The 13,933-nt window shown below is 37.8% G+C and overlaps 1 protein-coding gene across 10 annotated transcripts in view; it reads left to right on the top strand.

Annotated features, from left to right (window-relative positions):
* The window catches only part of LOC118739914, a 17,979-nt gene extending 4,566 nt beyond the window's left edge, over nucleotides 1–13,413 (top strand). For 8 of the 10 annotated variants that reach the window (XM_036471472.1, XM_036471465.1, XM_036471459.1 and 5 more), the window contains exons 3-6: nucleotides 7,184–8,053; nucleotides 8,133–9,369; nucleotides 9,478–10,144; nucleotides 10,289–11,575. In XM_036471472.1, the coding sequence (XP_036327365.1) occupies nucleotides 7,195–8,053; nucleotides 8,133–9,369; nucleotides 9,478–10,144; nucleotides 10,289–11,575 (4,050 nt within the window). In that variant the 5' untranslated portion in view covers nucleotides 7,184–7,194. Of the gene's footprint in view, nucleotides 1–3,973; nucleotides 4,153–7,183; nucleotides 8,054–8,132; nucleotides 9,370–9,477; nucleotides 10,145–10,288 lie in introns of those variants that run through there. The other 2 variants (XM_036471479.1, XM_036471424.1) reach the window with 2 other exon arrangements.
* The last annotated feature ends 520 nt before the right edge of the window (nucleotides 13,414–13,933 follow it).

Raw genomic sequence — 13,933 nt, 5'->3', positions numbered from 1 at the left:
GAAAATCTAAATTCGCCATCAACATCACCTTGTATAAAATCGCCTTGATTTTGACATTCAGGACAGCGGCGAAAATCTAAATTCGCCAGTAACACCATCTTGTGTAAATTCGCCTTGCCTACATGCATACATATTTACACGCGGGCGAATTCATACAATGCCTTGAATTCGCCTCGCATTGTATCAAGGCGATTTCCTGCAAGGTGGTAACAGGAGTATAAAAGACTCTTTTTCGCCGAAAATGTATGAAATGTTGCAAAAAATGCAAAAATATGCACGTAAGTCGAATATATGAAAAAAACTAACAAACTTGCCAAAAATATGCAAAATAAACTTTTTCAAGCAACTTTGCCAACCCTACTCATAAGTATTAATTCGCCTTGCTATGTACATAAATACTGTACATGCATATGTATGTATGTATGTTTTACCATCGCAGGTAACCCCACACATTCCAGTTTGTCTATAAATTTTGATTATTTTATACATATCGATAGTTCGATAAATTTCGATACCTGTTTGCTTCGAGAGCTCGATAATACGATAAACTTTGGATACCTCTATAAATTTCGATAATTCTGTTAGTTTTGTTAGCTCCATATTTTTCGAAAGCTATCGATAAACTTTGATAACTCGTTACACTCTAGCGATACGATGAAATTCGATAAGCAGTGATTACTCGATAAACTCATATAACCTTGAAATTACGATAGCGCGATATATTTTGAATATTCCAAACACTTCGATTCAATAAATCCAATAATTTCAGTTAATCAATATCGATAACTCAATGAACATTGATCAATTTGAATAATACGTTGCGATAACTCAATAACGCGCATAACTTGATAAATTTCCATAGCTATAAATTTCGGTAACTTGATAACATTCGATAACTAAATTTTTTATCACTGAATTTACTTCGATTCCTATCCAAAAATTTCAATACATTTTCTTACCCTTTCGTTACCCTAATTCTTATGTATTTCTCATTGTCTCCATTTTCGTCTTTATCTCCACTTTTGCTTTCTCTTTTTTGTCTTCATCGTTATCTTTTATTTCTTTATCACCACATTTATATTTATTACAAAGTTTAATTTCAAACTCGAAGTGAAACAAAATGCGAAAACAACTCAAACTGATCAGATTTCAGCCAGAACTATACACAAATACGGAAATTTCCAACGACTATTTTGGCCGCAACTTTCCACCAATTTTGCAACCACTCATCTACAGAAAAATACCTTTTCAATGGCAGATACCCAGAATAGTAATTATTTCATGGTAGAGTTTTAAAAAAGTCATCAAAATTTTTGTAAGAATTATAAGTCTTTTGATAATAATTATGTGTGAGAAAATTTTTTAAGTCATCGATAACTATTATTTTAAGACTTATATAAATAAAAGCCTTTTCATAATAATTATCAGCGAGATAAATATTTTTAAGTCTCGAAAGACTTTTATGTTGAGACTTATATTATAAAAGTCTTGTCATAATAATTATCTTTGAGATAAATATTTTTACAAGATATGGATTTACATGTGTACATTAGGGTGGTACAAAAAAAAAAGTAATATCGGAATTTTTATGCTCTCACCCACTATGATTGTTTTATACCGAAAAAAATATACTCTTACTTTTTTATTTTGAAATCAAAAAATATTTAGAAGTCGCTCAAAGCGCCCAAAGTTTTCCATGTATTTTATATGGGGAAAGAACAACTTTTCGTAGAAATAGTATAGAATTCTTAAAAATCAATATTTTTCTATCGGAAAACTCTGCTTATCTGCAGAAGATTCCTATTAATAATAACCAATTGTTTTCTTAATTATTTTTCGTCGCAAAGGTCCGCCAAAAACCCCGAAAAATCCAAAGGGGGACCAATAAAAAATTGTTAGTATTAAAAAATGAATAAATAAATAATTGGGTATTATTATTGAAAGTCTCCTGAACAGAACCAAAGTTTTCCGATCGAAAAATATTGATTTTCAAGAATTCCATAGCATTTCTACGAAAAGTTGTTTTTCCCCATATAAAAATACATGGAAAACTTTGAGCGCTTTGAGCGACCTCTAAATATTTTTTGATTTCAAAATAAAAAAAATTGGGTGAGCATAAAAATTTATACTTTACTGTTTTTGGACCACCCTAGTATACATGCCACTTTTTACATATGGAAATGCCAACATATCGTGTAAAGGCAAATTAGATTTGTTTCGGTACAAACCAGATGCATGTACATACGAAATAGAAATGTTTCTATTTTCATCTCACACACAGATAGAATCATCTGAGTTTAGTTTATTTCGTTTTCAAAGAACGTATTTTTAATTAGTTAAATAAAGACTGTGAATTTGACAGACATACGCAATTACTTATCTATTGAAAAAGTCTCAATTACAGATGCAAATACTTATATATCGTGCCAGAACACCTTTACAACTACGTTATGCAGAGGTTTCACTGTATTTATTTTCAAAGTAGTTATGTGTAACTTGGTATCAATCACTTTCATCCACTTTATCAGGTGTGTTATGTGGCTCTGATAAATTTATATTTGTTATGCACGAAACTTGCTGTGATTGATTTAAAATATTAATATGTATGTACATATGTATGTACATTAGAGTGGTCCAATTTTTGTATGGGGAAAAACTATTTTATCCTAGAAAACGGGGCACCCCTCAGGGGGTTCCTTTTGATATTTGTGATACCTATACCAACTTTCAGTTTTCTACTGCAACCAATACAGGGTGCTCAATGGCCTTGAAATGCGCTACTAGATCGATGTGAAACTGGCAGAAATATTGGCGATTTTTATAAAAAGCTAGGGTGCCATGACAACTGAAGCTTGTGATATTTTAATAGATAATTTAAATTTTAAATGTTTTGTTCTTATGTTACTTAACCAATTAATATATGTACGCAATACTTCTAGAGTAAAATATGAGCATCCGCTAAATGGATACTTAAAAACTTAAGGCTTGGTACCAGCACCTCTTTCGGCAAGAGGAATAATTTTGGAAGGTGCCCAAACCCTATCTGAAAAAAATAACATTTTTGAACCACTCTAATGTACATACATAAATACATACATATGTATGTACCTATGAGTGTATGAACAATTAGGCATTTACTATTTATTGCTCTTTATTATCATCAATAGCCCAAGTGTGCGGGTGAGTCATATGGTGCGCTTACGTTTCCCCCGCCAACGCCGGTTCGTACAAATTTATTATAAACTACAGTATACATATCGCAAGGTTGAATCATTCAATTGAAAATTGAAAACATACAACAACAGGAAAAATAAAAAGCAAAGAAAGATATCACAAAAAAAAACAAAAAATATGCATAAGTATGCATGCATAAAAGTAAGTAGAAGAAAATGAAAATTAAAATACAACTGATTTGTTTATCACAGAGACCTTGAATATAACGAGCAAGCAAGCCACCTTCGAGTGCTGGAAATCTAAATGGCAGTTGCTGCCCTCCCACCACATGCCGGGCGCGCGGAACCAAAGTTGCTCGTATGCTTCTACAGATGTACACCACTTTGTATATTCTTAATGCGTTTGTAACATTGTAGTTGATAGATATCGCACCCTTCACTTTGCAATCAAATATGTAATCATCATTTACGATTATTTAATAGATTTGTTGTGTGAATGTTGCATATCGCAAAAGAAGGTGTTAAGTATTTATTTATTTACTTATTCAGAAAATTAAAAAAAAAGAAAGAGCATGTAAAGTAAAACCTTAATGAAAGCTGATAAGCATCAACGTAAAAAACCCAAAACACGCTCACATGTGGCTCGCGCTTTTGTAGACATAACAGTAGTGGTGATGGAACTTTGGTAACAACAGCAGTCAACTTTCATATTAGTCAACTCAGTTAAGCTTGAACAGAGCGCCAGGCACTATCAGAAATTGCCATGCAGTGATAGTGGCACGCGTGGTTATCAGCTATGTATTTTTTTTTTGTTTTTGTATCGTAATTGGTCACTAACCTAATGACCTTCAAGGAGAAATAGAAAATACCTTCTTTGCTAGTTTGCGAATGTGCTACAAGCTTTGGTGTGAATAGCAGAAAGAAGATTACTTTATTTGATTTTTGCCGGTGTGATGCAAAAAGTGATTGAAAAGATGAGGTTTGTTGAATGTTTTAATGGCAAGAAAGGAAAAAATTGTTTGAAAAACTAAATGAACTTGCTCAAAGTTTTTATAGTAGGTACGAGTATAAAAAAAAAAAAATTAAAAATGTACAGTGCCATCTCGGTAATCCAGAAAGCCTTAAACCTGAGGCCGTGCGTTATTGGGAGTGCCCGGATTATAGTTGATGAATGACAATATGAACATTTTTGCCAATTAATTATGTACTTATACTACATACATATGTACATATGTATTTTGCCGCGGCCGCGGTTAGCAGTGCCATCATTCCACAGGGCCTGGGTTCAAGCCCGGTTGAACCCAACATCAAAAAATAAAAAAATAAACAAAAAACGTTTTTTTTTTCTCAGCTCCAAGTGTATTTCTGCCATGAAAAACAGCTTCTCATAAAAATACAATCGCCGTTCGGAGTCGGCGTAAAACTGCAGGTTTTTCGTATGACAATTAGCGCAATAATATACCTATGAAAAAAGTTGAACAAAAACTACATGTGTAGCTGCGTACGAAAAATTTTGCCAGAATACAAAATACATATTTTCCTATTTATTGTCCGAAGAGTAGGGTAAAAAATGTGAAAGTATCCGTTTTGTAACAGTGTCCGGATTACAGGGTGTTCTTGATACCTAAATAACATTTAAGGAATCAAAAACTAAATGAACATAAAAACGGAAAATTAAACAAGTAAAGATTATCGTTAATTTCTTTATGCTGGAATGATCGGATTTAAACCAAATTCGTATGTGGGACCACCTGTGAGGTAACACCTTTCCTTAAAAAATTAAAAATCGAAAAGATATATACCATTGAAAAAGATAAAAAAAAAAATAAATTCATGTATAAAATATAAAAATAAATAAAATGAAAAATTTTTAAATAAAATAAAAAACACCCAGAAAATAAAAAAATGGAGGATTAAAATACATACATATTAGGGCTGTGCGATTATTCGATTACTCGACCAAGGTGGTTAATCAGTTTTCCGGTTAATCAATTACTCGATTAATCAAGATTTTGATTACTCAAAACGATGATTAATCGGAGTTACTTGATATATGATTACTCCAAAAAATTAATTTTGCTCGATAAATGAGTTTGCTTTGAAAAATGCTTATTTTCTTTTTTACATTCTGTACATGAAAAAATTATTTTTTGAAACCAGAAACGTTGTTTTCAAGGAACTTCAACTGCTTTATATGTAAACAGTACTTTGAAATGTTTATTACTCATTTTACTCATTAATCATAAAGCAAATTACTCATATATTTTTGTTTTTGAGTTATTTACTTTATGGTTAATTAAAATTTTGAATAATCAATTAATCGCACAGCCCGAATACATATATATGTATATAAAGAGTACGGTAAAAAACTGAAACATAACTAAAAAATAAATAAACAAATAAACAAGAAAATATATAAAAAACAAAACGGAGAAAAAATAAATAGAACACAAGAAATAAAAAAAAAAATAAAAAACAAAACAACAGTTTATAAGGCGAACTTAGCTCAGTGGGTAGACCATTGGATTTGTACACTGGGGTCGCTGTAACGAATCCCAGTGAAGAAGTCTGATGAGGGGACGTGGTGATCTCCGAAATAGCGGCTATAACTTTTACCTATATGTAAATTATTATTGTTTTTTCACACCATTTTTCATAAAAACGGCCTCAAGCTCAACAAAATTGTTGAATATAAAAGAAAAAAATTAAATAAATATCAAAAAAGAAAAAAAAATCAAAAGAATACATAATTAGAAAATAGAGAAATTGGGGGAAAAATATAGTGATAAAAAGGGAAACTAAAAACAAAGAAGCAAAAATGACATTAAATAAATGCGAAAACAAAAAATAAAAGGCAAACTAAAAATAAAAAAAAAATCCAAAACTAAATGAAAATAAAAACCGCCTTGATAAAAACAAATCAAAAACAACACAACAAAAAAAAAATACATATAAAGATAAAAAAATAGAAAGGTAAACTAAAAACATGTTTGATTCAAAATTAAAAAAAAAAAAACAAAAAAGTAGTTTTTCAAGCAATTTGTTTCAAGACTTCAGGTGGTTCCTTCAAAGTCGGGAATACAAAATGTTAACAAGCATTCGATTAAGAAGAATCCAACCCCTTGTACAGGGACAATGCTCATGTCCCTCCAATTGCCCAAAACGATACGAGGGAGGGTCAATTTTGATACATATAAGGGTTGAACTTTATTAGCTCATTTCAAAATTTAAGTTCCCTTTTTGATAAACGAACAAGTTGTTGTTGTTGTGGTAGCGGCTACTAAGCCCCGTTCGGGTCGGTTCATCCATCAACGTTTTCGTCAATTTCAGCTAGGGGGAGGCCCAGGAAGTGTGCGACTTCCACAGAGGCTGTCCATAGGGACAGGGGCGTCAGCTGAGTGGGGTTCTCTATCGATCTAACTCCGTTTAGGTCGGCGAAATCCATCAAACGAACAAGTTGTTCTTTTTGCTCGCTGATTCGTTGCATTATTTAACCAGCTTGAGTTAAAAGTGAGAGCGTGTAAGTGTGCCTAATTTTCTGTTGCATGCTGTCGCGCGTCATTGTTCCGATCTGGTGTGTGGGCGTACATGGCATGTTTACGCTCTTTAAGCACTTGCTCTTTCTCTGTCCATGCCTGTTCATGAACAAGAAGAACCAGGTAGCCGAAGGAGCAACATTAACACAAACTCAAAGGTTTAGCTCAATTGAAGGACCGTTCAACCGCACACTCTTCAGTATCAGTAGTTGGGCCAAAATATTTTATAGTTGAAGGAAGATGACTCATTTTCTTTTTCGTAAAATTTACTCTTGTTCGGCGAGTATGTCTTTTCTACCATCTGTCATGCCAGTAGCAGCTCATCACATCTACGGCGAGCTATTGAATGTAGATAATAAAATTTTGCATGAAAAAAGTCTATGGCATTTTTGGTGGAGGGTGGTATACAATTATTTATCTAGCCATCGAATCCTTTATTATCAATCCTAACCTTATGTTTTAAAATCGTTCCAGGTGTTCAAAAAATGCCCAGAAATGCTGCAAAAAAATTAATTAACGACGAGGTGTGTCTTCCAATACAAACAGCTAAAACAACAACAACAACAGAAACAATAATTATAATAAACTCAGAAAACGATATACGAGGTACTACACCAACAAAATCCACTACTACTACACAACCAACAGGTCAAGAAAAGAAGAAGAGCAAAGCAGAATTAGAACAAACACAGCAGCAAACACAAAAACAAACATTAAAAACCAAACTACATCGCAGAAAACGGCGACGCAGACAAAGAACTAAAAAACGTACCAGCACAGGCTGTGCGAAACCGCCATCAGAAACAACAACAACAACAGCAGCAACTAAAGTAGCTGCCGACAAAAAGCCAGCTAAGTCAAGAACCTCGAAAAAGTTCTATTGTCCGCCTTATTTCTCAACACTCTATCCCGTTGTTATCGAGACTTGTCTGGAAGCAGAGTTACAAGCCACCAGCGCTAGCAGCAAATCGGGTACAACTGCAAGTAACACAAGCGCTGCTGGAGTTGGCGCAAGTAGCACCGGCGTTGGTGCAACTTCTACTCCACGCCCGCCAGTCAGTGCTGGGGGTAAACGTCAGTTACGCAGGCGTCGCAGCGTCACCAATTTCAGCAGCCGCAAGAACAGAGCTAGAGCCAAAGCAGCGGCGGCAGCAGCAGCTGCGTCGGCTGCAGCTAAAGTACGCGTCAACAGTAAGGAAACCGCTGCACGATTAGCGACATTACGCAATCGAAAAAAGCCAGAAGAAGATAGCGCCAAGAATAAGAGGAAGGAGCAAAAGTCAGCAGCGCCTGGTACTAGGGGCACCACCAGCAGCAGTGATCAGCAAGTAAAAAGGCACGCAGGTATGAGAATCAAAGATATTAACACTTATACTATTTGCATGTATATATGTATATATTTTCTTACCGAACTTCTCCGCAGCCTGGTATAACTTGGATGAAGCATTGCTGAACAAAATCGAACCACTCGAAGTTGAGGTGAAAAAAGCCGGCAGTAAGCGTAAGCGCGACAGTAGCGTTGCAGTAGCACGCAAGCGCAATAGCATTACACATAAACACACTCCGCCGCCCGCGGTGCACTTATCTCCAGCAGGCTTTGATTTTCCTGCGCTCAATTGCATTGGCGCGCCGGCAGTGGAAATTATCGCCAGTACCAGCATTGTTAAAGTCTCAACTACAGTCACTGCTGAGTTAACAGGCGTCTCAACTTCAACCAGTATTACAACAACAGCGCTAGCACCAACAACCGCAACCACATCTAGTGCTTCTGCGCCAATCTCAACCGTTGGCAGCGCCAAAAAACGCGGACGTTGCAGCATGTCGCTCTACGAGCGTCGCTACCAAACCACTGATGCAGAGGCGCGTGCAGGCGCGGGCGTAGTCACGAACGGCTACCTTAGCTCGACGCGCACCTCATCAGCCTCATCTAGTGCCGTACATTCGGACGCTGACAATACCCAGGACATCAGCCAACAGTACTATATGCCCGTGGCATCAGTCTCTAGTAGTGGGCTCGCCGGCAGCAGCAGCAGCGGCAGCGGTGTCGTTACAGGCGTACAGCTCGGCAACGGCAGCGCCCTTAATCATGCACCATCCATGGCGACGCTGTGCAACATTGGCAACACTTGCTACCTGAATTCGGTGGTGTATACGTTGCGTTTTGCTCCACAGTTTCTACATAATCTCCATCATTTGATAGTCGACTTGTCGAGCATACAACAGTGTATTGCGCGACAACGTGCCGCCAAGTCGTCGTCGCTGGGGCGCGGCATTAGTGCGGTGCAGCTAGAGAATGCGCGCAGTTGGAGCAGCAAAGATTTAGCGGCACTCGAGCAGAATGCGCTTATGAGTGCCGGTGTAGGTGGTGGTGGCGTGGGCGGCTGTGGCGGCGGCATTGGACAAAAGAGTAGTCATCAAATGTTGACTGAACGTTTGCATGAGCTTTACCAGTGTTTGCATCGCAACGAGTTGGCCGAATCGACGGAGCCCTTCCATGCGGATACCCTGCTGCATGCGGTACAGGATGTGAATGCAATTTTTGAAGGAAATCAACAGCAGGATGCGCATGAATTTCTAATGTGTTTGTTGAATAGCATTCGAGAGACTTGCCAGCTGCTGATAAAAGCAATTGGCGAGTATCCCGATTTAATAATGAATGGGTGAGTTGTATTAATAAATAGATATTCAGAAACTTATATACATAATATTAAAAATTCCATTAATCACAATAATTGAATCAACTTCATAAAATTAATTACTTCGTGTAGTTACATTCGCAATCCCGACGAATTGGATGCCTACACCATCGAACGTGACGCACTCACTGGTGGTGTCACTGCCACCACAAGCAGCAGCAACGCCCTTGCTGGTGGTAGCAGTGCGTCCACCGCAACCAATGCCACCAATTCATCGTCGTCTAGTCTCAGCACAAGCAACATAACGAAAGCGTCATTCTTCTCGCGCAAATCTAAGCGAAAAGAGGAATCGAAAAACTCCAAAAACTCACGTCTACAATCTCCTCTGAAGGATGGTCAGAGTGGTGGTCTGCAGGCAACTTCCAACAGCTTATTCTACTTGAACTCGGTAGACCTCAGCGGCGCGTCAGCAACAGCAGCCAATGCATCGGCAAGTAGCCCAAGCGCCACAGTGAAAGGTGTGGCTATCAACACCACGGCGGGCAATGATTCGAACAGTGAACTTTCGTCACCTGTCAGCATGTTGAAGGATAAAGAACGTTTAGCTGAGAAGATACGCGAATTGGGCTTGGATTTTTTTAGCGAAGATTTTGAAGGTGTAACAGTCTCCACTACCAAGTGCTTGAGCTGTGAAACGGTGACGGAGCAGAAAGAAAGCATGATCGATATAGCAGTACCGGTGCCCATTTCCGGCTATGACGTCGCCGATTACTCGGACAAACCCAGTGCGTTTATACAGGTAAAAGGGACCGCGCTTTCTCTATTTGTTTACATATATATGTGAATATATAAAACTGAAATGCAAACTAAAATGTTTACAGTTGACTACATATATAGTAACCCTACTAACCCTAAATATATGTTTTTGTACTGTTTTACACAGAATTCATGCGTTACCCGCGAATTCTTTCGTGGCGAGAATAAATACCGCTGCGAGCAGTGCACAGGCTACACCGAAGCCATACGCTCCATTTCGTATGAAGTGTTACCGCGCCTTTTGATTATCCAGTTGAGTCGTTTCTCCGGCGGCATGGAAAAGATCAATAGCTACATTCCCACTTCGTTCACGTTGCAGTGTTTTTGTGCCAAATGCTGCGAGCTCAGCGACGCCAACAAGCTGCACATCTACAAGCTATACAGCGTTATAACACATGTGGGCGCCACAATGTCCGTGGGTCACTATATCGCTTACACCTGTTCACTTGAGTGGGCCAACGAATATTTGAACTGCCCGAAGGATAGGCGAAATGCTAATAGCAATAGCGGTTCACAGCAAATGGGCGGCCAAGCAAACGGTCTGTCAAATAATAGTCTCTATCCGTTGGGCGGCGGTTCAGCGGCGTCTGGTGGCGGCTCCACGCCAAGCGAACGCAGCAGTCCCGGAACACAAGCTGCATCAGCGGCAAGCGCGGCCGCCTCGGTGCTCGCTTCATCGGGCTCCAGCCTGATGAAAAAGATGAAATTTGGACGCAGCAAAGCATCTAGCAGCGGTGATATGAGTAAAAATGTGAAAAGCCTGAATGGCATCACGAGCAAAACCATCACGAATGGTATTGGCAAGCTCAGCATGAATACCACATGCCACAGTTTGAGTTGCTGCGCAACACGCATTTGCAGCGTACAACAGCAACAGCTGCAGCAGCAGCAACATCAATTGAGCGCCAGCAATAGTGAGTTGAGTGAAGAGACACTGCAGAATGGTACGAATCACGCCTCAGCGTCCATGAGTGTCAGTGGTAGCAGTAATGCTGGCGGCGGTGGTAGCGTCACTGGCAGTGCTGCCAGCAGCACAACGAGCGGCTACAGCAGTTACCCAGCCGGTTATGGCAGTACAGGACGTGGTGGTACGAAAGCTAGCGCTTTTGGCGGTTATGCGTCTAGCTGTGGCAGTCTTTCTGCGGCCGGCAGCAGCAATGGCGAACCCATTTGGTATATGTGTGACGATGACAAAATCAAAGCGATGACCCAACGCGAATTCGAGGAATTGCTATCACCCGCGCGCAAAATCACTGTTACGCCGTACCTGCTCTTCTACGCACGCTTCGATTTGCAAACATCGACGCCACCTAGCGCTAAATCCACTTCAACCGCAGCGCAACAATCTTCCTGGTCTAACGAAAATTTGACGCAGAATCCGAGCGCAACAGCAGCTGCCTTGCATAAAATGTGAGTAACGCTGAGCGAGTCGATGGTGACGGCGGCAGCAGTGGCGGCGGCAATGTCGTCGGCACAACAGCAACAAATGCAGTTGCAGCAGCTGGATCAGCTAATGGATGCAGTCGCTGTAGCGGCGCATTCACGCAAATCCAGACATCATAGTTGCACGCGTCGCCGTTGCAACTGTGAGCAGGTAATTTAATTAGCGGCTGCGATGGCGCGGGCGAATGGCAAACGCTATGAAATGAAACGTAGAAAACGACGAGCTCTTGGAGGAGCTGTAACGGATGATTATTGCTATAGGCGAATAGGAGGAGGAGGAGGAGGAGGAGGAGGAAGTCGCACATTGGCCGCGTCATCGGTGGCGGCGAGAAAACATGCCCGCATGTATACCCGCGCGCCTGCCTCTTTTCCAATTGTGATTGTGCTAATTATTATCATTATTATTTTTTTTATTCTTTATTATTATCGTTAACGTAGTGAAACACTTACAAACACATACGTACATTGAAGCAATCAGTTTGTAATAATGAATAAAATAGTTATGCTTACTAAACTTTTTTCACATTTCATTAAGCAATTAAATATGTATTAATATTTTACGCGTAATGCTAAATATAAGTGACTTTAGTTAACACTCGTATTATTTTAGGTGTTTTAAGCAAGAAGACTTGCTTTGTATGCGATTAAAGTTTAACAGTTTGAATCTTCATAGTTGAGCTTGACCAATTTAGCTGTCTACAGTAAGCTCATTTTTTTCAGAATAAGCAAATTATATGGGTTTCACATGAGAAGAAAGATCTGCCAAAAGAAAAAATGTACATAGTTTTCTTTACACATCGAGCTTAGCGAACGTATTACTACATACCATTCAGCTCTTTTAATAAGCTATTCAGCTCTTTTATTAAGCTATTCCAGACTTTAATTCAGATATTGGGGTGTTCGATTGTTACATCAAATCCGCTGCTTGTTCCGATTTATGGCGTTGGCTCATGGAATAGCTCTTCCTGTACCGTGTCAGTCGTTTGAACTGTAATTTAGCAATTAAGCACTTCAGATATTCCGTTCATTCGCCCAGCTCTTCAATTGGATTCTTCAGCTCTTTCAATTTGCTAATTAGCCCTTTGATTAAGACTCTCAGCTCAGCTATTAAGCCGTTCAATGATATTTAAACTTTTGACGTTCTAATTCAGCAATTCCGCTATGAAATTCAGTTATTTGTTGACATTTTTAGTTTCCATTGCGACTGCTTATGGCAGTCCCTTTTTTTTTGTACGACTTGGCACTATAATTGAAATATTCAGACACTCAGCATACCAGCGCAACTATACTGATATTCTTCGTAATGACTGCTAAGCTAGCTGTAAAGGTCTTTACTTTAAATTCGATTTTTATTCGCCATGCTAACTCAGATTCCTATGTTGTATTCAAAGTTTATTGCTACACGCTTTATGCCACTAAGTTCTACTACATGTACAATTGTTAATATAATAGCCTACAAAAGTAAAAAAGAATCTTTTTCGTTTTAAAATAAAAATTGATGAAAACAAAGTTGACTGATTCCTCCCATTTATACATATAGTACATACAAACATAAGGCAATGCTGAAAACCTAACAAAAACATACATATGAAAGTAATTGGAAAGCATTACAAAAAATGAATTTAAATAAAAAAATTGTTAAAAAAAAAAATTTATAAAAATACACACTTAAAAAGCCTTAGGCCTGTTCGTACTCTGCAACTACTTGATAAGTTAAGTTAGCGTCGATAAGAAAGAACAAACATAACGATAGTACATACTAATAATAAAACAGAAGATAAAAAAAAAAATGTTAAATGCTAAGCAAATTAAAAAGAATAACATACCTATGATTAATTAAAAATTAAAACATTTGTGAAATCTATTGATCTATGAAATATCATACATATGTATGTACATACATATAATCGCTTTCTTATTTTACAATATGAACAAACTCATTTAATTTTTATTTTTTATTTTTTACTTTTATTTTAATTATGTAATATATGCTAACAGTAGTCACAAATAAATTGCTTTAGTCGCAAATAAAGTATGTATGCATGTTTAATATATATGTATGTTTGTTTTTGCAACATATTCATACAATTGAAGAAATCACAACTAATTACATACATACATTACATTGGAGTACATATGTTATCGTTCTTGTCAATGTTATTGTGGCTTATTAACATTTTAAATTGTAATGTTGTTTTATTGAGATTTGTACCACGTTTATGTTTATTAGGAAAAATGGAAAAAGTATCAACGTCTAAGCGGTAGAAGTTATAGCAGCTATTTCAGAGATGACCACACATCTCCTCATCAGACTTCTTTTTCTAGACTT

This window comes from Rhagoletis pomonella, unplaced genomic scaffold (assembly GCF_013731165.1).
Source record: "Rhagoletis pomonella isolate Grant_MI unplaced genomic scaffold, Rhpom_1.0 Rhpom_scaffold_00001, whole genome shotgun sequence".
NCBI lineage: Eukaryota > Metazoa > Arthropoda > Insecta > Diptera > Tephritidae > Rhagoletis > Rhagoletis pomonella.
The sequence above is the reverse complement of the archived record's forward strand: the minus strand, read 5'-3'. Positions and strand labels throughout refer to the sequence as shown.